Genomic DNA, 27,624 nt, shown 5'->3' on the forward strand with positions numbered 1-27,624 from the left:
TAATGATTAGGGGCTACAAGGACAGTTTTCATTTTCTGCACTCTCGGTTTAGAATTAGTGGCATGGGTTCTGCACATCTTGGAACATTTTTTGATAAATGTTACTCAGTAGAGCTCTACCCAAACTGACATCAACCTTTATCATATTTGTTAAATAGACCCCTAGAGGTTCCAAAAGTCTGTTTTCATGATTAATCGATACGGGAAAAATAAGTACAACAGGGAGAATCCGAGCTGCAGAGAGGGAATGTGGCTTCGGAGGAGAAATAGCAGAAGGAGACATTTCTCCCTGCCCCCCCCCCCCCTCTCTACTATTTCCTCATCCGCAGACTTAAAATGAAATTAGACTTTGAGGAAATCTACATCGACCCAAAGACTAAAGATTAAACTGTGCTCTGTTGGCATTTACCTAAGATTTTAAGCCTGCTTATAACATCGAGGTTTTCTTAAAAAATTTCAGAAAATCAAAGCAAAAACCACTGGCTGAACCTTCCTAAACCAAGGTTACCAGATTGGTCATTTTCCTGCCAAATTTTCCATTTTTGGCTTTTCCAGGGTTAAATTGCTCGGGAAATGTTTAACCTTCTATTTAGGTCTTTTCATGCAGAGGTTCTGAGGAATTTTCTCTCTTAAATATAAACTTTAACACTGTTATTAACAAACAAATTTTGAGAGCATTGTAGACCCAAATGACAGCGAAGAGATTTTTGAAAGAGAAAATTTTCTTTTTCTCCTATTAGAGCTTTGAATATTGTTTAAAATGCACAAGCCTGAAAATGTGTATATATAGTGCGCTTGGGCAATGTATTTTTTAAGAAATTTTTATTTTGCTTTTTATGTGCATTTTGGCCTGAGTATGTGCATTTAGGCCTGTATTGATCATGAGGTTCGGCAAACGTATCATCTTCCCCAAGTGAGCTTGCCTCCAATACCGGACAATGTGCTGAAGTTTGAAGGTTGACAGCCGCCAACTACGTCAGGAATCGAATCATGACAACTTCTGCAAATGATAATTGTTTAATCCAATCGCACGTTTTGTTTACTGAACTGTTCAAAAACAAAGAAGGTGGCCAAATACACAAGAGCTAGTCGGCACATTTACACCTTTGAATTGTTATCCTATTCAATTGTACTTTGCCAAATGATAACATAAGGCTCGGCCTGTACCCACATCTCTGAATGGCCCTGAATAGCAATGTATTGACATGATTTTCTATTTGCAGAAAAACGGCAAGTGTGGATTAGCGCTCAATTTTATACACATATAAATATCGTCGATTTCGTCTGAGAGTCAGATTGCTGGCTGCATTCAAAATAAACCTACAGGAAGTTTTCAAATATCAATAACGACGCTCGTATTGCGACCTCAGAATCTCAGGTAAGACGATAGCTGTAATTTTAAGGTTTATTTCACGTAGTCTTTCCAGATTACTGCCGTTTTACATAATCATAAAAAATGAATTGCGTTCCACTGTAATGTAAAATAAAGTTTCTATGCTCGCGTTGCCCAGACAGAGGCCTGTTGGTTTATTAAAACTGAAATTGCTTTCATATATTCATGATTGTTGACATTAACAAACTAATGTTTAGCCTGCTAAAGCAAGATAAACTGGAAATTATTATCTTTTCCTCAACCCCAAATCGTCAGTTTTATATATTTTTCCTTAAAGCCAAGTCAGGGCAGGCCCAAAGGGAAAAGTAGGTATTTTTGTGCGCGGGGAATTATAATCTGTCGCTTATGCTCGCGCGGAAACAAGTCATGTTGCAAAATGGCAGTTTAAAAGCTGCAGGATTTTATTTATAAATAGGGTTTGTTAATTTTGTGATGAGGCTTTGCGATGGATTCACACGAAAGTCTGTGCTGCAACTGAGCGGATTAACCAAACGCTTTTCCCACTCCGCGAGAATAGCATACCCAGTTTTTCATTCTTGGGACAGGCTCAATTCAACTAGCGGACTTGGGTTGTCGGTCGTTGAAGCTTGGGTTAGGAGCCTCGTGGTTGATCCGAGGCGACTACTTTCGTGCCAAAAGTGTTAGAAAAGGGCAAGATTTGTTGAATTGTGAGAATTTTTGACGTTCCATGTGCGAAAAGTTACAAATATAGCTATTGGTAAAATTGGACCAGACTTGATATTTTCTGACATTTTGGAAAAATGGGTCAATGTAATTTGGCACAAATATAAATTGAAATCCAAATGTTGAGATTTATGAACAGAAAATTGTCAACATATTTAGAAAATGCATTCAGAAATGGTTCACAATTTTGACAAACATTTTACCCTTACTTTGGTTAGAATACTTTTAAAATTTTCACCAGTTAACATGAATCTATTGAAAGCCACTCATTGTTTACTCTCGTCCGTGATTGTTTACTAATAAACTAGTATTGTCTAAATTTTTAATTAATATTAGTAACTTCACAAATTACAATAGCACGAAAAAGCCCCCTAATGCTAACTTTTAATGGTAACAAAAGACAACACTTGAAATCCAATAATAAAAACATATTTCTAAAAAAGCTGCGTTTGTCAACACGGTGGCTTACGTAAGAATTTAGAGAATTCCCAGACACCAAGGGACTGGTCGCAGCCAGGACAGAATCACATAACGTCACACACAGCTTCCTGAATAATATTGATCAAAGGAGAGGCTATTTGCTTGCAGATCCAATTCAACTTTATGTAGTACATCTTGGTGACTAGATCTTGAATTTTAATACAACATTTATTGTTCTGTTCTGTTAATGTTTATGTAAATGATGAAGCAACACATAAAAATAGTTTGAATTTTATTTTGATATAATAGCGAAATTTCACCTCGTGTTGGGCAAGAATAATTCAAGAATAATCTTAGGCTCACAATTGAATTTTGTTAAGAATATTGAATCAAAGAAGAAGTATTTGTATAAGAAAGTGTGTATATGTAAAGAAAAACTTATATTCGGCGGTGACATTTAGGTCGGTAGTACGCAGTGGCGTATCTTGCTTAACCTTCCAGACTAGGAGAGGGAGGGGTGGTGTGGAGGGTCATGAGTAGTACAATTTACTGACAAAAACATAGATAAAGAGAAGTGTTACCGACAAAACATAGAATTTTTGCACCAACTAAAAATTTACCGAAGAGTTTGGGGTTTGGGATGTCACACCCCCTACACCCCCCCCCCCCTTCGCTACGCTCCTGGCAATACAGAAATATTGAGATTGCGCTAGTCGTGGATGCCTGCCAGCTTTCAGATTTTGGTATTTCAAAGAACGATACAAGAATTCCTCTTAAGTATTTTTTGGTCTGAGTAATATAAATGTTTACCCAAAGACCTTTCGAGAAAAGATATAATACTTGAGTATTGTTTTTATATCCAGCTAGAATTTTACAATAAAAACTACGTTTTACTATACTTGCTAAATACTCTATGATACTACAGGTACGATACCATAGGGAGCAAAGAACAACGACAACCCCATGGCCATTACCTGCAACTAGACAAAGAAATACGAACGCTACACGTACACATAATAAATGTTAACAAAAAAGAAAAGAAATATATTTATAGGAAATTGCAGTTACAAGATGATACGTTTTAAAAACTGAAAATAACAAATAAGTGGGTGAGGCACAAGATTTAGGGATATTTAATGAAAATATCATTCAAAGCGTTCCGTTCTTGAAATATACAGGATAGTAGATTCCAGAATATTTGCATGACAGCTGCTGAACTGGACTTTCAGCTCGCCAACAATCTCCCTCGCTCGACATATCTTTCTCTGCACTGAAAGTGTCTTGAAAAATTTCACCTTTGAGTATTGAAAGTTTCACATTTTCACGGTTGCTGAATTTCTCTTAGTATCCCTTTCACAATCGTGCATTTCGCAACCCCATTATGTTATTCTCCTTTGATAGACCCAAGGGGCAGCTCACTCCTGTAAATATCGTACGAGATTTTCATAGCTGATTCGCCCCTCGAATAGACCTATCCAAAGCCCCTCTTTCACAAAGTAGCTGGTCTTGTCGTACATTTTTGAATCCCAATAGTTAGAAATAGGCTTTGATAGTGCTACAGTCTTACCAAAAATTAAAACGAGAACCTCAAGCCACTTATGAGCTTCTGCTGCATCATTTTTACCATCTTCAATCCCTTGTCATAAATAGAATTCTCAAGTGTCACGTCGCCAAAAAATATTTTTAGAATTTTTGAATTTTTCAAATATGCAGAATTGGCCAAATATGTCTAAACTTGGTTGAGATATGACCAATGAAAGATTTGAAGTTTGCTAACGAATCTTTTTTTTTGGCTCTGTTCACAAAGTTATGAATAGAGACCAAAATACAGAGGTTTGATGGAGAAAGAGCCAATACAAATGTGGACATATCTCTGCCACTTCGTAACACAATTGACTGTTTTTGCACATTTAGTGGTTTTTTTATTTTGCTCTTTCAAGTTATGGCGTCTAAAGTGATGACGTCTTCTAAAAAAAGATTTTTGTGACGTCATCACTTTAAACTCTATTTTGATTAATGTCCACTTTGGGGTATTTGTTATTTCGAGAGCTGCCCTAGATTCACTTTTAAATAAAGTCGTAAACAATGCAGGGGTCTTTTAAGAAATTTCTACTGGTGTTAATGCACAAGAGCATTTTTTACTTTAATACCATTGAAGGCAAAACAAGAACACTGAAGCGAGTTTGCATATATGGTCCTAATGGATAAGGTAGCGAATAAGTAACCATGTACAAGAAAATACAAAATTAACAGAAAACAGAGATTATTCAAAATAACCAGAATAGCACTTTAAACATAAGTGTATTCCCTTATGTGGAATATCTGATCAACTTTTCTTAGGGCCTAATGGGGAGTTTTACACTTGTTATTATTTTGAGGTCTCACGGGACAACAGTAGCAGCCAGTAGCAAGCTTAGCTAGGATGCAAACTTTCGAATTACTCTTGTTTGTACAGATAATACGAAGCATACCGTCCATATTTCGAAATTTACTATTGTCATAAATCTACTCTTCTTCTCTTGGCACTGAGAGAAGATTGCGGCAATTGTTGCTTTTCATCCAAACTCCATTATATGTGCTACAGTTTCATAATTAGTGTGGGGATGAAGCCCCCAGCTCTACTTTTAATGACTTTTCATTACCACTTATCATTTTGCATCAGAGCATTTTTTAACATATAAAGTGGTGGGGAAATTCCCCACCAGCCCCTTTCATTGCCCCACCAGTGGAACATGTTTGCCCCACCACTTAAGTGCCCTTATGATTCGGTGACTGTTTTACTTTTTTACTTTATTTGAGATATTTGTGGATGAAATCTTCATTAAACAAGTTTCAAATCTCAATTCATTTTTCCCTGGAACTGCTGCTTCTATAGGCGATTCCCCTAGAATATTTTTGAAAGCCTGTTTATCTGTAAATTCTGCCTTTATCTATATGCCCTTTTCTCAAATGCCCCACCAGTGGAAAATTCTTAAAAAATGCCCTGTTTTGCATTGGTCATTTAATCATCGTGTTCATGTATCTGCTGCTGAAATTGAGCAAAAGTTTCCTCGATTCTTTGACTTTGTTTTGCATTAGTTTCTTAAGAGAATACTTCATTTCTAGGCCAATCAGTTCAGGACAACACCGTAGAAAATCCCAAAGCTGATTGTATTTGCAGGAGTAGACACAAAAAGACACTAGGTTTCATTATCTTGATAGAATAGATGGTTTCATGTAAGCCAATTTACCTGTACCTGCTTGCATTCATCGGGAAAATCCATTTACTTAGGATCTTGCTTACGGTATATCGTTTTGGCTCATGAAATATTAATGGCATTAATGATTTTCATGTTCTGAAATCACAATCAATAACGAGTAGAGTGACTCAATACTTGTGTGGTTGCCTCGAAGAAAGACCTCTACCAGCAATGTTGTCGTTCAGGCATACAGCTAGTTTGGTATGTACAAATGTAGCTAAATTTTTACCTCATAAATGTAGCTAAATCTTTAAATCGTCATTTGCTTTGCAGATAAGCTGGTAATAAAATAGCCGAAAACCAATATATGCCCTCTAATGTCTTGTTCTCTCACTTCGTACATTTATGTGTGGTTTCGTTTAGGTTCACATATTATACAAACCTGTTTTCTGCATGGATATAGGGTATCTGTACTGGAAGCGTTGGTTTGTGTTAGACCTTTATTTAAATGATTTAGACCTTTATTTAAATGATTTAAACGTAACATCGAATCACAAACATGTCTCGGTTGACCTTCATAAGCATTATAACTCATGTAGCGAAAGGAGAGCATTTTAAAGCTGAATTTTTTGCAAAGTTTTATTAGTTGTTCGTTAAGGATATCAAATGAAGTTACATTTTCTGATCAATCATGTTGTTTTAAAGGGGTTTTGTTTGAATGATCAGTCTGGAACATTGTCCCGTCCTCTCACCCCAATCTATTACATCCTTTCACTCAATTCTGCTGTCTTTTCACCCCACCCTCTCAGACTTACGACTTGGGGCTAGACATCTCAGTAGTATTTGAGAACCATTCATACGGATGTTGATGTGGATTATAAAGCATTTATTAACGATAAAAAAGATATTAGACTCTCACGCAGAAAGTTAATTCATTTAATACTAAGGTTTATGCATATTTGTAGCTTTCCTTCTTAAATGGAACTGTAAAGCTCACAAGAATGAGGCATTAGATTCTTTATTCAAAGATTTCTACTCACTTTCTTCCCCTCAAGTCTCAAAGTTTTAATTTGAAATGTCCGTGGATAGTTATGATTCTGTCACAATGTGGTCGATTTGTTCTCTATGGCTATTGTAATTTAGAAGGACTGAAACTAACATAAAATAATCTAGCTATCAACACTTAATCAGCCCCCACCCATGAATCCAGTTTCGGTGTTAACGATAAAAATGTCTAGCAGTCCTTACTAATTCACTTTTTGGTCTCGTTTAATTATGTGTCCGTCAGTGTAGAACTACCTTCACAACTTTAATTCGCCAACGTGTTCAATTAACTTTGGTGTAGAGGATAAGTTACATGATTTGCTGTTCTATCTAATAAATTCTTTTAAAGACAAGCCTTCTAAACAACACCAAAGCCATAAAAAACTGAAATGACCCTTTTTGACCATGGCAATAAGAAACCCTTACATTCTGTTATGCTCTCATCGAGCATGGTATCGCGATTGTGCTTCCTTACCGCTGTGTTGCTTTTTGAGGGATCGTTCTGAATCAATCGAAGGAATCAAAGAACGTTAGAGTTTGGTGATCGATGTGAAAAATGATTCAGAGACAAGTTTTACTAATTAATTAAGCCTTACTAATTGCCAGCTCAAACATCACTTTTTTGAGTAATCAAGACATCACCTTCAAACATGAAATTTGGTAAAAATTGCTGATCTAAAAATCAACAAGGTTCCACTTGTCGAAGGATCTTTTAAGGTTCGGCGTGACCTCTTGATTGCACAACAACTTTTCCCAAGAAGCCTTCAGTGATTTGATGAGAAGTTCATTTATCTTCCGTTCGTCCGCTTATCTTGACAAGATTTTTTCCTCGCAGTTCTGCTTTGAATATTGACAAGCTCTGATGTTGCTTTGTCGGCCACTCTAATCCAAGCTTTTATGCTCTTCTGATCCAAAAACTTAAGTACCTTGGTGATTAATATCCATGTGGTTGAACCTGCGTCTTTACACATTCAAAACTCTCCGTACATCATAGCAACATTTGCATGGTTGATGATCATTCTCAACAAAGAAATGAGATTGTATTGATGTTTGCTTCAGTATTATTTGAAGATATCGTATGAGTGGAGGCTTTTGAGGAAAAATAAAAAGGTAGGTGTCTTTTTGGATCAAAACGTTTGGGATACCTACTGACGTGGCCACCTTTGAAAGATCAAGCAAAGGTGAAATTGGGTATCAGAATTACTTTTAGTTGCCATTTTCACATGGAACCTCTTGTTCATGACAGTTGTTCGATTAGCTAGAATAGAGAAAAACTGAAAAATAGCAACTCTGATTGATTCTATAACCGATAATAAGTATGACTGGTGTTACCTGCATACTATAAAAGTGCGATGAGATTGAGTACCCCATTTCTGAATCATTGTTTTACTAAAAACAAATGCCAGGCAAAAAATCGTTTTGTTGGAATAGATAAACGTAAAGCAAAAGGATAAACGAAGTGAAAAAGCAAGATGGATCTAACCTGGGCCGATGCCATCTTTTTGCGAAGCAAGTACTTTTAGAGCTGCAGAAAAAAGGGACAGAAGCCTTGGCCCCTACTTTTCTAGCCTTGGCCCCCCACTTTCAAATTCATGGCGTGGGCCCTGCTAATGGTTTATAAGAACCATTAAATTTAAGTTGAGGCTGACTATTCTTAATTATTTTCGAAAATTTGAGCCTGGATTGTTCTTAATTTGTTCTCAAATTAATAGGGGGTAAGCAGTGCGATTGCCTTTTTACTCTAGGGACCTTCATTTGCTGACAAATTTGAATATTTACCAAAAAAGACACACACGTGGCTAAAAATTCTCGTTTTTTGAGATAAAACGTTGTTCAAAATTGCATTTTACTGTAGCTCAGCTTCAGCTTGCTCTTTATTTGTTCTCAACGTTTTATCAAATTTTGAGGCTCGTGTTCTTGAAAAAGTGTTTTTATATAAAAGAGTGTAGCTTGCCTTGTTGGACTGTTGCCTTGAGCATCAGCCATCAGCCAAAATAGTGCACATTCAAAATTATCAATGGCAACGTGTAGAAGGAAGGCGTGGATGACACTGAGCTTGGAGCCTGTAGCCAGCTGATTATACTAGGCATTGGTCTGTGATGACTATTATAAAACGATAGCAAAAAATGAATACGTTTTAGTTTTTTTGTTTTAATTTTTACCGAAAACGAGCAAACAACCAGCAGGAGTCATAAACTCCTTTAAATTAACCATAAGTATCGAGTGAAAGAAAGCGAAAAGATTACAAGCTTGCCGCAGCACAACCTGGTCAATGCCATGTCTTCCTGAAGGAATGCCATCTATTCAAATCCTAATAGATGACTTTTCACTGATTCGATAACATAATGAAATAAGTCACTTCAAACGGAAGACTTAATTAAATGGCAGCTTTGCAAGCATCGCACACCGAACGAATTGATTCATGACTTCCTTCGTTTTTTTCGCGAAAATTTTAAGAGAAAAACGAAAACTTCGACTGTCTGCACCAACTGATCATTAGCATCCATGAGTTACTTGTTATGATTAAATATTGAAATTTCTATTACAAAAGTAGATAAAGTTGTGTAATTACATACAAATTAAATATAGCATGAAGTGTATTAAACACTGCAATTGAATACTTCAAGATACCACGACAGTTGATGCCGCTATGCATTGTTAAAAGCAGATTTAGGTCTAGATAATGGTAAGAGCAGATCTAGGGTTTGAAGTTCTGACGATCACTAATATTCTTATTTGAGAACTCTCACTACACAAAGTCTAATTATTAGCATAAAAATTCGGATCCAGGATATCCATATAAAGACCAGTGGCCTTCTTCCTTTTCATAAACACTACAATTTGTGTCTTTATTTCTAGGTGCTCTTGATTAACGCCTAAAATGTAGTGCAGTCAAGGTTTTCAATGGATAGGAACCGCTTGAGTTTACAGACAAGGCACCTTCCCTCCCCCAATGATTCTTTAGGATTTCCTGCTTTCATAAAATTTGGAATGTGCCATGCTGGAGGAATATATCCATGCAAATGATGTATAACGGAATAGCTTTATGGCCCTTTATGTTCGACACGTGTCTATTTTTCTTAAACTGCACCAAAATGTAACGAAGTGATTCAGAGCATGGTGGAGCTTTCCGTGCAGGTTTCAACATTGTATCAAAATTTGTATCGATTTGAAGAAAAATAGTTATCAGTTACAATATAGATACAAACGACGCTCCAAACAAACGTTTTTAAATATTGATGTCAGTTTGTACGGAAAAATTCAGCCACCCGCATCCCACCTCTGGGAACCTGCAGAAATAGTATTATTTGGGAAAAGAAATGAAAATATAAAAATATGACGATAGACTTCATGTAATATAAACTATAGATAGCATATATAGCTTTTAATAAAATATGAAATAGAAAAGTTCATGACTGTTTGAAAACAGTTCTGAAAGGTTTTAAAACTCTTGTTTCAACCAACCTATGGTTCGTAAGCTCGAAGAAACTGGCGATATTGAATTGTAGATAGATGCGTTTGGGAATTCCTGTCACTAGATCTAAAAAATTTTTTTTTAGACAAAATTTGGAAGCTCTGGCACCCATGGTAGTTTTAGTTGATGGTGGCGTTGAAAGTGAAAAATAGTTGGTGGTGGTGTTTAAAATTTAATTTTGGTCTCGTCTACAAGTATAGGAATAAAATTGATCGTATACGCTCAAAAAATGATTCGTCTTTGTCCAGTAAAGAAAACGTTCTAGTCATCGATAAACTTTCAGCAGGGACAAAATTGGTTTGAATCAATAAAGAATAAAGGATTGTCACGAGGAAAAGGGTCACTCTCCATGCTATATTGCAATGATAAAAGGATATCGAAATTTCTTATGAAAAATGCTAGCTACCTCAAAGGCTATATAAAATCTATGCTTGCATGAACTTCTTTGGTAACATTGGAAATTTTACGTAGTGATCGGAGCTGCAGATGTCTCTTGATTTTGTAAACAGGGTCAAAAATGTTTTCATTTGACTGCATATTTGATACAAGAAAGCTTTTATACAAACCTAGCAAATCGCAAAAAGTAATATTTCTCAAATCTATTGAACTATTTGTTTCCTTGATGACAAGCTTGCCAAAAACAATAAGATAAAACAGATGAGCAATGGTCTTGGATCGTTAACCTCAAGATTACTTTACAGTGGTCTTTTTTTTTATTTACCGATTAACTTTTAAAGGAGATTAGAATATTTGAGAAATATTGTTTATTGAAAGATCTCTGAATGTTAGAATACAGGCTAAGCGCTGTTTGACAACAAGCGTCTTTGAGATAGTGCTAAGATTTCCCATGGAGAGATCAATGGTTCTCGTAAATGAGTCTAAAACGTAACAGTTAGAATTGCAGGTTAACTGAATCCCGTAACCCGAGACAAGAGTGTAGGAACTTGTGGAAAGGTTGGGGTCATGACGAAAAAGTGCATCCCTTTATATTATGGGGATACTCAAAAGGTAAAAGGGTATTTTTTACCAACAAAAAAGTGTAGAATATGTGTTGCTGGAGAAATGTTGCGTCAGGGAAACGTACCACAAGGTCCTATACCAACCCAGAAATTTTTTTTGGCACTAGGAAGGGTGGCAAAAATGAATTGGTACACGCAGTACTTAAACAATTAGAGGTGCATTGATTCCAAGCGAATCCTTGGTGACAGGGACACCAATTATGAAGCATTTAATGCCACTTTTATATATTTCAACCAACTGGGAAGATGAAGGCTGCGGGGGTTAATTCTTCTATTTGACTCGTTGAAGAGATAAGCTTGGTCGATTATTTTATGGTCGATTTTCATGAGTTGAGGCTGTCATGAGTTTTATAATACACTCTTTTTTTATAAGAACCAGTAAATTTAAGCTCAGGCTGACTGTTCTTAATTTTTTCGAAAATCTGAGGCTGGATTGTTCTTAATTTGTTCTTAAATTAAGAGGGTGTTAGCAGTGCTATTGCTAGCTTTTTCGCTCTAAGGAGGTGTTCAGGCCTCATTTGCCAACAAAGTGAGTGAGAAAGCCTTAATTTGCTGACAAATTTGAATATTCACCGAAAAAGCACCCACACATCGCCAAAAGTCCTCGATTTTGAGAAAAAACGTTGTTCAAAATTGCATTTTGCAGAAGCTCAGCCTCTGCTTGTTCTTAATTTGTTCTTAACTTTTGGTCAGTTTTGAGGCTCGTGTTCTTATAAAATTGTTCTTATAAAAAAAGAGTGTAGTTTTTAAGACTCTCTTTAAGGTTTAGTATCGGGGATCGACGAGAAAATAAAGGGCCCAGGCACATCGATGGGCCACATCCCATCGGTAACTAATGATACCCATTGTAAGTTGTTAAAAAAAACTTGTAGATTCATTTTTAATCGTCACAGCCTCGCTAATTTAGATAGGACATCATAGACGTAAAAAACATTTCCATGTTGGAGGAGCATATGTACGGAGGGGCACACTTTGTCTCAAAAAAGGAGCTCCTCCCCACAGGGGCATTCTTAGAAAAGGGGCATTTTCAAAAATCTCGGAGCATGTTTTTGTTCTTGTTTTTGATGATTGCATCCTTCAGCGTTACTAAAATTGGTTCTTCAACGTTACTAAAATTGGCTCTTCCATAGCGGTAAGATGAGCTCAAAACAACGCCGATAAGCACAGCACTTGAAGGAGGTTACGGACTTCAGAGTGCATCACAGCTTACTCAAAGTGAAGCAGATTGCTGTCTGCAAACACAATGAACAAAAAGCTGTGATCCTAAGACTGAAGGCATAATACGATAGCAAACATTTGTTATGCCTCGCTTGTTCCCATAGATATAAACAATTAAATCGTGATAAAAGACCGTTTCCATATCCTGGATTGCCTTTTCTCCAACTGCAGTTCTTTTGCTTTCTCTCAGCAGATAACCAATCTTTGCATTATTGCTGACTGGCAGGTAAACCATTGAACTGAAATAACAGACGTGAAGCTCTAAGTGAATAACAGCTGCAGCAGGGTGCGATGGAAGCTTTAAAGAGACAAGAGGAACAGCTGAAAAGCAAGGTACTCAACTTTAACCTTAATATTTCATTATGTTATTAGTCGTCTCAGTTTACATGATTTCGCAAAATCTGTTTTAATGATGAGGAAACCTGGCAGCTTCATCTTTGTGCAAAGATGTAGAGTTAATAACGCAGGTCACAGGAACTTGGGGGAAATACAAAACATAATGATATTCCATTTATTTACGTGGGTATGGGGAAGGGGCGTTATATTCCCTTATGATATCGTAATATCTACCGTAATATGAGGGGTTTAGATAATATGAGGGTCTTTTATAATTTGTTGGCTAATATTTCACCATATTTTTTTTGCAAGCCCATCTATAGATAAATGAGTTACCTTAAAAGTTTTTTTTGTAAACATTGATGTCGCGATGGCATCTCCGATGTCATTGTTTATTTTTGGAGTCCAAGCAGGCTCAGCTTCTACCTCAGTTTTCCATGTAGAATAGGAACCAGTAAAACAGCCTTTTCCTAGCGTTGAATTGTTTCCCTTCTTAAGTTAAGCACAACTAAATTATTAGTTTTTGAAAGGTCGTTGTAATGCGGTTTGTTTTTTTCTGAAGCTAGAGACAACAATATCAGCATAAGTGTCGACACAGAAAAGGGAAATGCATTGCACAGGACCGTTAGCCTCACTTTCTTAAAGGGGTAATTAGGGAATCATTAAAAAATGGAAACTCGGAGTCAGGTCTCTTCATTAGCAAGATACTGAGGCACTTCCTTCAGCCAGTTTTAATGAACACTGTTTAATACCGAACCTTACCTCGAGTCCTGCACCAAGAGATTTTCTTTCTTAACGGGAGAAATGTGTGTTAAATAAACGTGGCGCAGTTGAATACTGTATTTGATGGGCCATTCCACTTCTGATGCTTTTATGAGTTAAGGCTTCTGATGTTGTAATGGTGCCCCTAATTTTATCTGTTCTAAAAATCACTTGACTGATTATGCATATCTTATAAATTCCTTACTGGAAGACATAAACAACTTAATTTTCATTTCTAAAAAGGACTGCGAGATTAAACGTTGGATGTTTTTTCGTTAGCAAGTATGGAAATGAGTACAAAATGTTAAACGGTGACAAATAAAATAAAATTGCTTGGTAGGAAGATATTGTTTCAAATTGATGTAACGAAATGAGGTTTAAAGCTATAGCGTTTTTCCAAACAAAACATTTGCAGTAATCTAACCGCAAGATCAACCAAAATTATAAAGTTAACCCTTTTAAGGTAAACTTTTGATATAAGGAAATACTATATGCGTATTAACGGGTAAGATACGAGCGCTATCGCCCTGGGCAACATCGAGTAAAAAAATCAAACTTTATTTTAAGTATCCTCAAACTTCGGCAAGGGAGAAAAGTAAAAACTTCCGATAATAGCTATGCATCGAGAGACATTGGAATTCAGCTTGAACCCCTGAGTAAAAACGAGTTGATGAGCATGTTGGGGGTGAATTTTGAGCAAATTTGAGGACTAAGAAACCTTAGTTATTTCAAACAACTTTCAAAGCTGGTCAAGTTGCTTCTCTGTTTTAGATTTTCAGGTGTAATTTTGGTTGTTTAGATTCAAAGGATTAAGTGTAGTCTTGGTTTTTGAGATTTCCAAAATCTTACTAGGTTATGTCGTAAGCTCGCGACCTTGTAATCAGTCTATTTCCTCTACCTCTCTATTCGTAATAAGGCATGGTAAAAATGTTCATGCTTCCCCGTACACCAAAGCAATTGAGTCCCTATATGTGTTTGTGTATATCTTGAAAGTAAACAAAAATGGGATGCATGTAAATGCAAATGCTTATTTAATACTAGCATGCATGTTATAAAGTCACAGATTTTTAGACTTCGTTTCTTGTTGCATATGGAGTTGATTGATAATGAAAGGAAAATACAATAAAGAATGCTGGATTTCTGAGTTAACAATTCTCAGAGATTTAATAGTTAAAAATTTTCTGACTGTGGAAATCTAAAACAGAAATCTCCAAAACGATGCTTACTTCTAGTGAAAATTACTTTCAAAAGTAACGGGATTTAGTCAAAATATAAAGGTCTATGTTTCAATTTGTATATTTACGCTGATAACCACAGTGAATACTGTAGTAGCTTGGCGCCACCTCTCATTAATAACACTCAACCACTTTTATTACGGAGAACCTACTAAAGATTTAAAAATCGCCTAACAAAAGAATAATCAAAATATGTCTATCTCTGGTTTTTATTATATTTCACCTATGTCTTTTATCTGAAAATTTAGCGGTATTTTACAATAATTTGTCCCAATATTGTGAGTCATTAAAGCCCGTTGCAAATGTCAAGCATGAAAAAACCCCACTCATCCACGGATTAAGTTACGGTTTTAAAGAAACTTGCAGTTCGGTAGCGTTTACATTTAAACAAATTAAGAAACAAGTTCACACTTTCTTACTTAATTAAAAACTCGTAAAGAAGAAGCAAAGTTTGAAATTATAGGAAAGTTATTTGCATAGGCGCAAGAAGTATAGAGCAGGGAAATATCAACTTTGTTTACTAGTGCAAAGATTCTATTTCTATTGATTTCATTTTCAGATTCTAACACTCATGTTTGTTATTCTATCGTGATTTGAACAGTCGCATAAATGATGTCTTCAAAATTTATACCATCTTCCGAAAGGAAATTGAACTTCTTATACAAATATTGTTTTAACAAGGGAGCGACAAAGCAGATTGGACGTATGCTTAAAATCAGTGGCAAAGCCAGGTTTGGCGGGACGGTCAGGCTCAGATACAATATGCCACGCCCTTTTGACCACGCCCAATAATAAAACGCCTACTTCTAATTTGTGAAAATTTATTTATTGTTAAAATCATAAAGATACTTATATAGACCAAGATATGCGTTTTTACAAATGCCAATCATTTAAGAAATGATTCGAGAGTGGGCATGACAGCACCCTGTTAGGAATAATATGATGTACCGCAAGAGAGGAAATATTTGAATGGCTAGAATCGCTTCTCTTATTGCTTACATTAGAGAGGAGATGGGAGTGCACGATATAGTTAAAAATGGGAGGGGGGGGGGGGTCGCTGCTGGCTCTGAGTTTTCTTCCAGATCCATTATAATGAAGAGCCCTGAAGTGTATTTTCTATCCAAAATTGCAGACCGCAAGACTATTTAGCAAGCCCCTTCTTTAGGAAGGGTACGATAATTGGGGGCACCATTGTCCGAAGAGAATTGGAACAAAGGGGATTTATTTTGTATCATAGCAAACTGACAGTTGTCTGAATGTTTATTGTATCAGTCTTTGGTAGTGTGAAAGAAATAGTTTTTCCAATGTTTGGGGGCATCCTAGCCTCCCCCTCGTTTATTCCTTTGATGTTCGGTTAATTTCTTTGGGCTACTGTAGTATGTCAGTAGAAAATCAAGTTACTCTAAACCTTTGTACACCAGTGTTGTTCGTCAGTACAGTTCAGTCTTATTTTTTGTTAATAATTCAAATCGTACGCTCAGATCATCTTAACATAGCAAAGCTGATTCTCACACTTGATATCAAGGCTCTAGAACTTTATTTATAGAAAATCCGAACATAAACCTCCAAGTGAGATTTGCAATAGCTGCTTTTGTAAGGAAAAGACGTATTTGTTTGTGAAAGAAGTATTGGATACAATTTCTGTGTGAGCTTCGCTCTCAGGTGTCCACAAAACACAAGCCCTAATTGAAGAAAATTGTGACCTCGTTAGGTAGATGGAGTCGTCGTAAAAACAAGTTAGTTATATTGAAAAAACTGTTTTTCCTGTGTCGAGAACATCAGAACTCATTGTCAGTTTGCAAAGCTTTGTATGTTTGTTTGCAACGATGTATGTTTTGGACCGTGGAAGCGGGAGGGGGTGGGGGCTGAGAGGGTTTTGGCCCCCAAAAATTTTCCAAAATGTAATATTAAATCTACATAGCAATAGAAAATGATACCTTGGGTAACCTGCCTGACAATCCATACCACTTGATTGAAATTCATTCTCCATTAGCAGCTGCAGATACTTAAGCCACCATCTCAATTTCTCTTCAGATCTGCACTAATCGCAAGTAAAAGCTTTGAAAATTTGGACATTTTCACGTCAAGTTCATAAGCCCTACCGATAAGCCCCCGTGGCTCCACCGCTGATTTTAACCCCAGATATGAAATGTTACCGTTTTCTCTATTGTATTACAAGATTCTTTAATCAGAAGGATTGGAGAGGATTTTAAAGATTATATTTGAAAAAACCATGGAGACAATGTAAGTAGGCAGCCGATTTGCATACATACGGGGGTATTTAAGGTGTAGTCATCGAATGGCATGGTCGTAGGTTTGAAAGGCAAATTTGTTGAAAGCTGAAGAGACATTTTCACGCTCTATCCTTCTATAAACAGCATTCACAGTAATTTTCAAAATCATAACAACTCAGGATTACCCAGAATGCATCGGTATTGACAATCGCCTCTGCTGAAAAGTCTCTGCTAATTTTTAACAACGAAATATAAACATTGGACGGACTGGCACGAGTTTATTCATTCTATGTACGTAGCATTCAGATTGCAATCTAGTAAACGACTTTAATTTTTATGAACTAATTTGATTTCAATTTAATTAAAACGAGCTAGATTTCTCGAGATTAACTTAGCACAAACGTCAACAAATTGAGAGATAAACTCCCTTTACAAAGCCGATTATACCGAACAGAATGGTTGAAAAGAACCAAGCATGGATCCGAAACCTAGGTTACGATAACATCTTGGCTTAAAACCGGCTTTTGAGAAGTTTCATTGATGCAGCGATTTTGTTGACATAGAATAGCTCCTTAAAGTTGCATGATACAGTTGCAACTAGGGCAAGCTGCTCTCTTGATCCTCTTACGTCCTTGCGTCAATTATACCGCGTATTCGCCCATTGTTTGCTTTCTGTGCAGAGAAGCTGAAAATCAAGCCTGCAAAGGACTATCACTGTTTCATCCATTCTATACTCAGGGCTGTTACAGCTTTTGCTAACTAATTTAAGCACATTTAAGCAATCTTTCCAAGGAATCTGTCGTTGTTTTGATCGTGCTGTCAGCCAAAAAGAGCACAAGTCAAATAGGAGCGTAATAAAGAAGTTTTGAGTAGGCCTAGATCTATTAGGTACTCAGAAATTGCAATTAAAGACTCCTTTTGTCATGTTAAACTTGCATGCAGTGTCAAAGTAGCTATAAATCCACTGATAGATAGAACAGAAATATACAATTAGCCTGACTTGGTTATTTTGTCACTAGATTCATTCAGCTTTCAGTACAGAGACATCGAATGACGTTTGCTTCGTTGAACCGTAAATAGAGATATTTCTATGGAAAGGCCAGAAATGCAAATGTCTTGTATATGGAAATGAATCCATCTATAGCATGTGTATTTTACAATATGATGTGATAATGGAGGAGAAAGATATATAACAACAACGAATCCAAGTGTTCTGGATCAGTAATTTTTAGCATTGGGTACTTTCGATGCATATCTAAGGAGATGTTACACAAATACTTTAGCTGTGATTAAAGAAGTAAATTTGCGGCATGTACATCAATTGCTGTTGACTTTAACTGAAGTCTACAGAAATCCAAGAGGCAAGAAGAATTTTCTGGTTAACTCACGTGTGTTCGAATATGGCTACTAGAAGACCTAGAAAGGCCTAGCTCTTATTCTCACTTAGCTTTGGTGCACCATTTATAAATATATCAAAGTAATTTATTATGTTGTACTGTTTAAAGATAACTGAAAATAGATTCTTGCATCATGTGTACAACGGCTATATTTCTTTAAAGGTTTGCCTATTGCTGGTCTCTTCGATCCCCTTTTTTGTAACAAAGTACTCTTAGAAGCACCCCAGAAACCAAAAAGATTGGCCTCCAAGTATTTTGATTAGAAAAGTGTTCAAAGTCACCCACCAATACAGGAAAAACTCGTAGCCCCTGTAATTTCCGTATGTTTGAACTGGCCTCTTGACATCGTTCTAAGTTTTTTCATCGTCTAGGACTGCAATTCCGAACGTCACTCTGAAGGAGCAGCAACGAGTCCTATTCTGTGAACGAGTCAAGCTAACCTCGCAATGAGAAAACAACATCGACAAAGCACTGTTTACCAAACAAACATAACTTCTCGAAATAATTCATCTTTAATCAAATTTGCCTAAATGTTGACCCACTTTAGGTCTAATGGCGGCAAGATCCCTGGAGGCAGATTATTTATGATAGGATTTCGGCGGGGATAAAGTATGATTGAAAGGCGATCGCTATCACCCGTATTTATGGAGTTGTTTAGGACATATTCTTTTCCAATATCCAAAGAATACATCCTTTTGCAATTTTTGAAGGACCATGCTACAAGCTATTTAGACTTTTTAATTTCATTTTTGGCATCAAAGACAAGATTAGCAATTCTGTAGCTGAGAACTGTGCCGGCAAACTCTTATTGCCACTGTCATTTCTAATGAAGATTTTATTTTGCAGTTGAAAATCGGTGATTTGCAGTATTAATAATCATGCATGTCATTTGATATTTCTTTAACATTACTAACGTGCTCTCTTTCGAAAGGTTCCATGCGAACACTGATGGCTAGATAAGCATTCGAAACAACGGGGGCTAAATATCTATAAAACCTTTCTGACCGTAATTTTTCTGCAGTTTGCAGCTGCTCAAAACCATGTATGTATGTATGCAAAACATGCTTAGACGTAATTAATATTAAAATTAAGCTTTCCTGGGGTTAATGGTGCATGTTTATAGCAAATGGGGCAGTTTGAAGACATTTTGTTAGATATTGGCAATCAGATTATGTCTAGCTGTTTCTGTTCAAAGCATATTTATTTAAGTTGTGATATTTTTAGCGTTGTAAATATTTCAAGATATACTTTCTTCCGAAAACTTAAATTATCGATGCTACTTAAAGCCTACCCAACTACCTCACCAAGACACTTCTTGATGTATGTATGCAAACATCTAACGTCTTGTGCAGAGAGTAAATTTTCTTCTTTTAATCCCTAGCTTGAAGACGCAGACACGATCATGGAGCGAAGAAAAGTCCGCGCAGAACTTCGAGAGATTCGAAATCAAATTGCCACTTTTACCTTGAAAGAGGACGAGAACGCAAATGTTGTTGATATAAAGATGGACTTGAATTCTAACATCATAACACAAAAGGAACAAAGCTCTACAGAGATCAAACCTGTTTCTAAAGTTGCAGAGACTGCGTCAAATTCGCTGAAAAATCCATCGTCGCCTCAGTTAACGAGAAACGATCGCGATTATCGTGTAACAGATGACAGCGAGCAATTGCGTATTAAAACTGCCGAGGAACGAGCCAACAGGAGAGCACGAAGGCAAGAGAGAATGAATAAATTAGCAAAAGAACAGACTGATGATTCGAAAACAAGTGATGAAGTAGAAACGAGGAATGAGAAAAACAAACTGGATGATAAAAAGCCAATCTCGGTATCAACTAGGCCAAGAAGTTTTGTTAGAGACAATGAAGTGAATGAGGTCACGGCTTCAAAGTCGTCTTTAGAAACGAGACAGAGTGGGTTCAGAAGGGAGGCGAATAAGGAAAAAGAAGATTCTGTAAATAAAACAGAGGTTGGCGGTTTCAGTCAGAGAAATTATGTGGTAGGGAAAAAAATCGAAAAAGATGATGATGTAAACGGGGAAAATATAACAAAGATGAGAAATGTTAAAACAGAAGAAAAGGCAGATCGTAAGATTGAAAATGGGAATGATGACAGATTGAATAGTAGTGCCAAGGGACAGTTAAGTTTAACGTTAGGAATAAACAAAGACAGAGGGGAGAGCTCACCCAGGTCACCAGTTGGCATAAACAAAACAATAACGACTACCAGATCAGGATTGGGCAACCGGCCAGAAAAAAAATTCGAGCAAACAAGCCAACATACGAGTACCTCGTCTGTTAACACGCCTAAGTCGTTTACGGGTAAATTTGAACGCAAGGAAGAAAGGACCGTTCAGGTGAAGATTGGAGATAAAAAAGAAGAAGTGAGCCAATCCTACCAGTGTAAATCGATGGTTATGAATGGACAGCAAACATCGCAGGTAAAAACGACAACATCAAGGGTATCCAGTGCCTTCGATCGCTTCAATGGAAGCTCTAGTGCAAACGATAGCAGTAAGAAGCAAGCGGCGAATGCTATTGGCAAAGCTCTGAACTTTGGTATTGGCTCTGCAAGGAACAAGTTTCTTGCTGCTGAGAAGGTAAGGCCTTTTCTCTATACACTGATTTTTAAACTCAATGAAATAGTATAGATATTTTCCGTACGTAGGACAAGGGACTTCGAGAGCCAGCTCCGGTCCAGGGAAAATCCAAGAGCCAACTTCAGATAGTTGTAAGATTCAAATAAACCAATGAAGGTTTTGGAGTTTTCACGGGCCTTTTTGGGTCAGGGCCCTGGGGTTTTAATTCTAGCTACCCTCCCTCCCGAAGCTAATATGGGTAGGCGATGATGAACTTGCCATCTGGTCAATCCATCAACTGTTTCGGCAACCTCTCCCATAAACAGTTGTTTAAGTTATTCATAAGCCCAGATACGAACACGTAACCTTCAGGATAGTAGCCTTATACCATTCTTCCTCGTGACCACAACTCTTTTGCAGGAGTTGCCGAATAAAAAACCATTCGCTTAAGATGGCTCGTTGGTTCCTTTATATTTCTGTTTTCAAACAAACAGCCACAATTATGAAAATGCACGTTGCTTTAACAGCAGCTGCTTTCCAAGGTTTATTCATTTGTTTGCAAATCTAATATATAGCCTCGTTATATTTACAAGCATTGGTCTGTAAAAGTTTTTTGTTATAGATATAACAGGGTTAGTTCAAAACGAGCAATACAGAAAATGAGAGTCCCATTGTTGAAAGGCAATTCTCTTTTGTCAGATGGCTCAAAACCCCAATAAGTTGCCATTATAGAAGGACTGTATCCATTGCAAAACCATCATTTTCTGTGCCAACTTTTTTTTCAATACCTGTCGTTCTTACATTGACATTCGAGTCTTGTATCTTTTTTTTAATTTGCTGTATCACTAAAGGCCAAAAGACAATATAATATCAAAGACTATCGCAAAATAATATTCCTTGATGTTGCAGAAGATCAGAGTTCGTTGCGAAGTAGGAATCCAATTTAGAGCAGATACATAGTGGGCCTAGACGAAATGAGATGTGCCACGTACGTTTTGATACCGATGCACACGCGTGTGACAGGGAAAAAAGTTCCAATAGAAATAAATTGAGAGCATATCTGCCAAAATCGTTCTTCATTTTTTGTTCTTTTGAAAGCAAGCCAAAAAGCATAAGAAATAATTGTGTTGTTATTCTGCGCAGATCGTTGTCAATTTGTTCTTAGTCTTACTATTGTTCAAAGCAACCCCCCCCCCCCCCTTTAGTTCTTTTTCTTGTAAACGTAGTACTGTATAATTTTGATGTCCTTTCAAGGTGTCACCAACCAAACCATCAGAACCAAGCTTAAACTTCACAAAGAAATTTGATGGCCCTGGTTACACAGTGAAGAAGTTTACAGAGACAAAGGTTGAACAAAAAAGTTCATCATCTGGTCCAATAGAATTTGGATTAAGTTTCACAAAGAAGGTAGTCATCTTTATTAATATCCTTTCACTTTTAAAGAGATCTTCAACCTTAAAATTTCATGCCATTAAAATTATTTCATTTTCTTTAAGTATCCATAATTTTTGTTTGTCATCAATATGTATTATCCTGTTTTTAGGTCAACCTGTTGCCAATTATGATTTTTCAAACTTACAATTTTTTAAGATTTCTATGGAACAAGAAATTTCGATGTTAAGATTATTTTCTTATTTTTATAGACGGAGACGCGCAGTAATCTGAAGGAGACAGGACAAGAGTAAGTGTTTTTTTGAGTTTGATTCCATATGTCGTAAGTTTCTTTCAACCAGATTTATAGCGTTTGATTTGTAAAAATGAAAAAAATATCGCACATCCACAATTCTTAAAATTCTCACTTTGATGCACTAACATCAGTTCGAGGTATGAGATATTTTCATTTCTTATCTTACTGCATATTTTCGTTGGTTAATCAATCATAAATATTTTTATGTTTGAATGAACAGCTCAGTTTTCAAAAAGACAAGCCCGTCACCACATCCGCGTCACCAATCTGCGCCTGCTCCTACCGGTCAACCAATCAGTTTCAAGCTACCAGGCGGGGGCGCAAAGACAAGCTCTGTTGCCGATAGAATGAAAATGTTTAAAGAAAGTAAAGAAGATGAAAAGGCCAGGCTCGAGAAAGAGAAGAAAGAGAAGGAAGCCCATCAAAGAGCGAGGCTTGCCTCGGATCCAACTCCTGTTAAGTCTCCCGCCTCAACAACAGCGTGAGTACAATCTGCAGTATTTTATTATTACAAGTCCATCCTCATCATACTCCCTAAAGTTTGCACTTTTGTTTGTGAATGGATTCTGTTTACATTTGTATATACTTTGATTTTTAAATATTTGCATGACTATCATTATTATAATCTTGACATTTCGGCTAGCTAAACTCCACAACGCTTTATCAACAAATGATATTAAAAAACAATTTTGTGCAGTTAATAGCATCCTCTCCTGTGAATTTTTTTCAATATTTTAATTCTTTAGGTGAATGTGCTTGAGTATTTCAATGTTACCAGAGTCACGCAATTAAATGTGACTTTAAAACACTTTTGATACTTTTTATGATCATATTTATGATATGAATACGATAAGAAAGGCTTTATATTTTGCTAGGCCTTGCATGAAGAAGCGCGAAGTGAAGAAACCAATAAGAAGAACTATGTCCATTTCATCGATTGTTCTTGATTGGTGCAAAGAGATGGTGAAAGATTACGTGAGTAGAAACTTATATTGTAAGCCAATTTTTCAGCTATGTATTGAAGAAGCATCAGCGTCTATTGAACGGCCTACTTCCTCACCCTACAGTAGTGACCCACTGACAGACGTCTGTAAACGTGTCTATCCATCGGAATACTTACAGAGTCTTACAGATATACAAAAGTTCACTATTCTTCTATTTACCCCAAAGAAATTGAATAAACTTCGCTTATACGATTCACCCAAAGAGGGTTTTGAGATACAGTTCTCTACAGAGAGAGCATAAACTTCGCAATTTTTTTGCCAGAAGATTTCCAGATAAGAGTAACGTTAATATTATTTTTCCAACAAGTTGAGTTTAGCTCGTGTTTCATTTTTTTTGTTCAAACGCCAGGAATTCTCGAAAAATGAATAACTATGACGATTAATAGATAAAAAGCTTTTGAATGTCAAATAATCACTAGACCTTGTGAACGTTTTTTGGGTTCAAACGCTATCTTTTGCAGACAATATCGATAAAAAAGTCGTTTCTATGATAACTTTACGGTTTAACATGATTAATTCTGATATCAGCTAAATTTTTTTTCAGGGAATTCAAATAAAAAATTTCAGTGGGAGTTGGAATAATGGACTTGCGTTTTGTGCACTCATCCATAAATTCAATCCAGATAGCTTTGACTTTAGCGAGCTGTCCCCAGAAAACAGAGAGAGGAATTTTCAACTTGCTTTTGATACAGCATAGTAAGTCTTTAAAATTCTAGGTAACCTATTTTAACAAAGGCTGTGAAATTTTGACGTCATATTGCTACTAATATATTATGGGGGAACTTCAACAAAGGCTGTTATATTTTGACGTCATTTTGCTACTAGAATACTATGGGGAGAAAACCTTATATGAGATCAGACTATGATCCCATTTGATTCGATTGTGGCCTGATAGCCATATTGATATCATATCCTCAGTTTATTCCTAATTGCACAAGTTTAATGCAGATTATCATGTCTACCAATATCGGTCATAATTTGTATTGACGGTAACCTCAATGGCGGTAACAAAATACTTCATTGTAGCTACTAACAGCCTGTCAGTCATGCTTGTCTCGTGACTTAGAGTATCGTCTCAAAGGCTTGCTCTGACTGGCCAATTAGATCAGTGATCCCTTGCAATTGCGCAATAGCATAGCGATGCTATTGTTCCACTTGAAAAGACACCCTGTGATAGGTCAAGCTTCTCATAGGGCTAAATTAACAAGATAACTAACTTATTTAAATATTATTTTTAAATTTTAAAGTGAAAAGCTTCTAGCAGTTTTGTAGACATCGATTTGAAAGATAAAATTAGAGCTATTGTAGAAAAATTACGATTCACACAAGAATAAATCAAGCAAATGATATTTATTCTAGCGAGGTGAAAAATATTCCAAAATTACTCGACGTTGAAGATATGGTTAACATGAAAAACCCAGAGCCTAGGAGTGTACAGTGCTACGTGCAGTGGATCTGGAGTGTTTACGGTCCAACGTCAGGCTATGGGCCTAGTATGGAAGAAATTAAACAAGCCCAGGTCAGTTAGTGCATTCAAAATGTTAAAAGGTAAATCAAATCAATTTGACAAAACCTGTTTGCTATCATATTAGCCTGTAAATAGTCTTACTTCTTTTGCTCTTGTGATGTGTTACTCGTTATTGTTGTAGAAACTTCAGTCTACTATTTTTGTTTAAATCCGCCAGTTTTCCTGTCGACAAGTTAAGGCTTTTCTTGTCTTTTTTTACACATATAAGATCGAAGAGTATGGGGTTGAGCTGGTACTCTCTGAAAGAGCCAAACTTAGATTGTTCGATCGAATGCTTACTTTTCTGAAAAGTTCATTTTCAATTCTAACAACCTAATGTTCTTTGATCAAAATGCATTCACTGTATATATCTATGATTTTGATAAAATATCTGTTTTTAGTCATATGTCTACCTGACTATTTGAAAATTGTCATGGTAATTTCTTAAGAATTTAGCAAACAACTTACCTTTCTTTCGTGTCGATTTTAAGTTTTAAGTATAAGATCTTTCATGTGAATTAAATCATGTGCAATTTTCATACATGAATAGGTAATTATTCTGAGTGGTTTCATAAGATATAAAATTTTGATATGTTGTATTATTTTCATCAGTTCTGTCACTTTTAATGTGAATAATTATGCAACATTTTCTTTGCACTTTGTGAAATTTGATTACAAAAGTTGAAAGAAGATTTCAAATTTAAACAGAAAAAAATATTGATTTTTCTTTTAATGAATGGCATCAGATAATTCTATTTGACAAACATTTTGGCCGATAATATAAAGATTCTGTAGAAAATACCTGTATATCTTAAAAATACCTCAGAATAATTCTATTTCCTTCATTCGAAATATGATCTTTTCTGAATTTTTTCTTCGTTTTTTATCTTAAACAACTTTGCTTACCTTAGATTACCTTCGATAAAATTTTCAAATCTGTGCAACTAACATTGGCCCAAATGTGTGTATACAATTCTGCTTAGCGTTTTGAAAATAACAATTTTAAAGTTAATTGGGCGAATTCTTATATTTCAATTTTTCAATTTTCTTAAGTGAAATATAATTTGCATGTGATTGTTTAAAAGCAATGGTAACATGGAACAAGTAGATTTAGCATCACTCAAAAAATATTTTATGCCTCGTTGAAGAGTTTTTCTGTGCAGTCCATAAAGAGAAGATTAGGCTAGGCGTATATAAAAATTCAAATTGCAGATTTGGTTTGAAAAATTATTCAAACTTTTCTGTACACTATTTTCGACCTCAGATTTGGATTATCTGCAGGAATTCAGATTTGGGCCGTAATTGGCGACTAATAGGGTTAAGTTTCATCCGGAACGAATTTAAAACTTCATTTCTCCGTTAGATATAAAATAAAAGAGCAATCAATATGAAAAATAGTATCCGGCTTGAAATAATGACGATGAAACCAAATCTGAGCTTAAAAAGTCGTACAATGGAGTTTGGAGAAATTTCCATAACGAAGCCATCTGTCGAGTTGGTGTATTCTAATCATTTTTTTTCTCGAAAAACACCACAATCAATTTAATTCTAGCACTTTCTGATCCCAACAAGTCATTCAATGTGTTCCTAGAAAATTGGTTCCTAAAAGCCAACCGAACTAGTTCTAGAAATTTTTTTTTGAACAGACTCGACGATTTTTCCAAGTCTATAGCCTTATACTTTTTAATGAAAAATCGACTCCTGCAATAAGCTATTATTCTTTTTGAAAAAGAACTTCAATTTTAAAGCTTAGTGATATTGTAGCACTTTCAGATCATAAAGAAAAGAACCAATCTCTTTCTAGAAGAAAAAAGTTTTAAAAAAAAATCCACGAATTTCCTAAGCCTATAGCCTTACTTTTTGATGAAAAATCGACCCCCGCATAAAGACATTATTCTTTCAAAAAAAGGACTTTAATTTTAAAACTGAGTTAAATTATAGCACTTTGAGACCATCTAGAAAAGAACCAATCTCTTTATAGAAGAAAAAAGTTTTGAAAAAATCGTCGATTTTCCTAAGCCTATAGCCTTACTTTTTGATGAAAAATCGACCCGTGCAATAAGCTATTATTCTTTCGGAAAAAGGACTTTAATTTTAAAACTAAGTTAATATATAGCACTTTGAGACCATCTAGAAAAGAACCAATCTCTTTATAGAAGAATAAAGCTTTGAAAAAATCGACGATTTTCCTAAGCCTATAGCCTTACTTTTTGATGAAAAATCGACCCCTGCAATAAGCTATTATTCTTTCGGAAAAAGGACTTTAATTTTAAAACTGAGTTAAATTATAGCACTTTCAGATCATCTAGAAAAGACTCATTCTTATTCTAGAAGAAAAAAGATTGTAAAAAATCGACGATTTTCCTAAGCCTATAGCCTTACTTTTTGATGAAAAATCGACCCCCGCAATAAGACATTATTCTTTCAAAAAAAGGACTTTAATTTTAAAACTA

At 35.9% G+C, this 27,624-nt stretch overlaps 1 protein-coding gene across 5 annotated transcripts; it reads left to right on the forward strand.

Annotated features, from left to right (window-relative positions):
- The first annotated feature begins 1,108 nt into the window (after positions 1 to 1,108).
- LOC135695989 (uncharacterized) lies at positions 1,109 to 26,887 on the forward strand. 5 transcript variants are annotated; one of them, XM_065215237.2, is made up of 9 exons: positions 1,109 to 1,377; positions 12,622 to 12,764; positions 19,777 to 20,994; positions 22,228 to 22,380; positions 22,617 to 22,654; positions 22,881 to 23,141; positions 23,536 to 23,635; positions 24,209 to 24,360; positions 25,024 to 26,887. In XM_065215237.2, the coding sequence occupies exons 2-9, from the start codon at positions 12,723 to 12,725 to the stop codon at positions 25,190 to 25,192; spliced, it is 2,133 nt and encodes a 710-aa protein (XP_065071309.2). In that variant the 5' UTR covers positions 1,109 to 1,377; positions 12,622 to 12,722; the 3' UTR covers positions 25,193 to 26,887. The 5 variants fall into 5 exon arrangements, with proteins under 5 accessions (XP_065071309.2, XP_065071308.2, XP_065071311.2 ...); XM_065215236.2 differs by having other exon boundaries at positions 12,625 to 12,764; XM_065215239.2 differs by lacking the exon at positions 1,109 to 1,377 and adding an exon at positions 5,650 to 5,936 and having other exon boundaries at positions 12,625 to 12,764.
- Positions 26,888 to 27,624: the final 737 nt, after the last annotated feature.

The sequence above is a fragment of the Rhopilema esculentum genome, chromosome 14, assembly GCF_057945365.1.
Source record: "Rhopilema esculentum isolate cy_ngs chromosome 14, ASM5794536v1, whole genome shotgun sequence".
Classification (NCBI taxonomy): Eukaryota; Metazoa; Cnidaria; class Scyphozoa; order Rhizostomeae; family Rhizostomatidae; genus Rhopilema; species Rhopilema esculentum.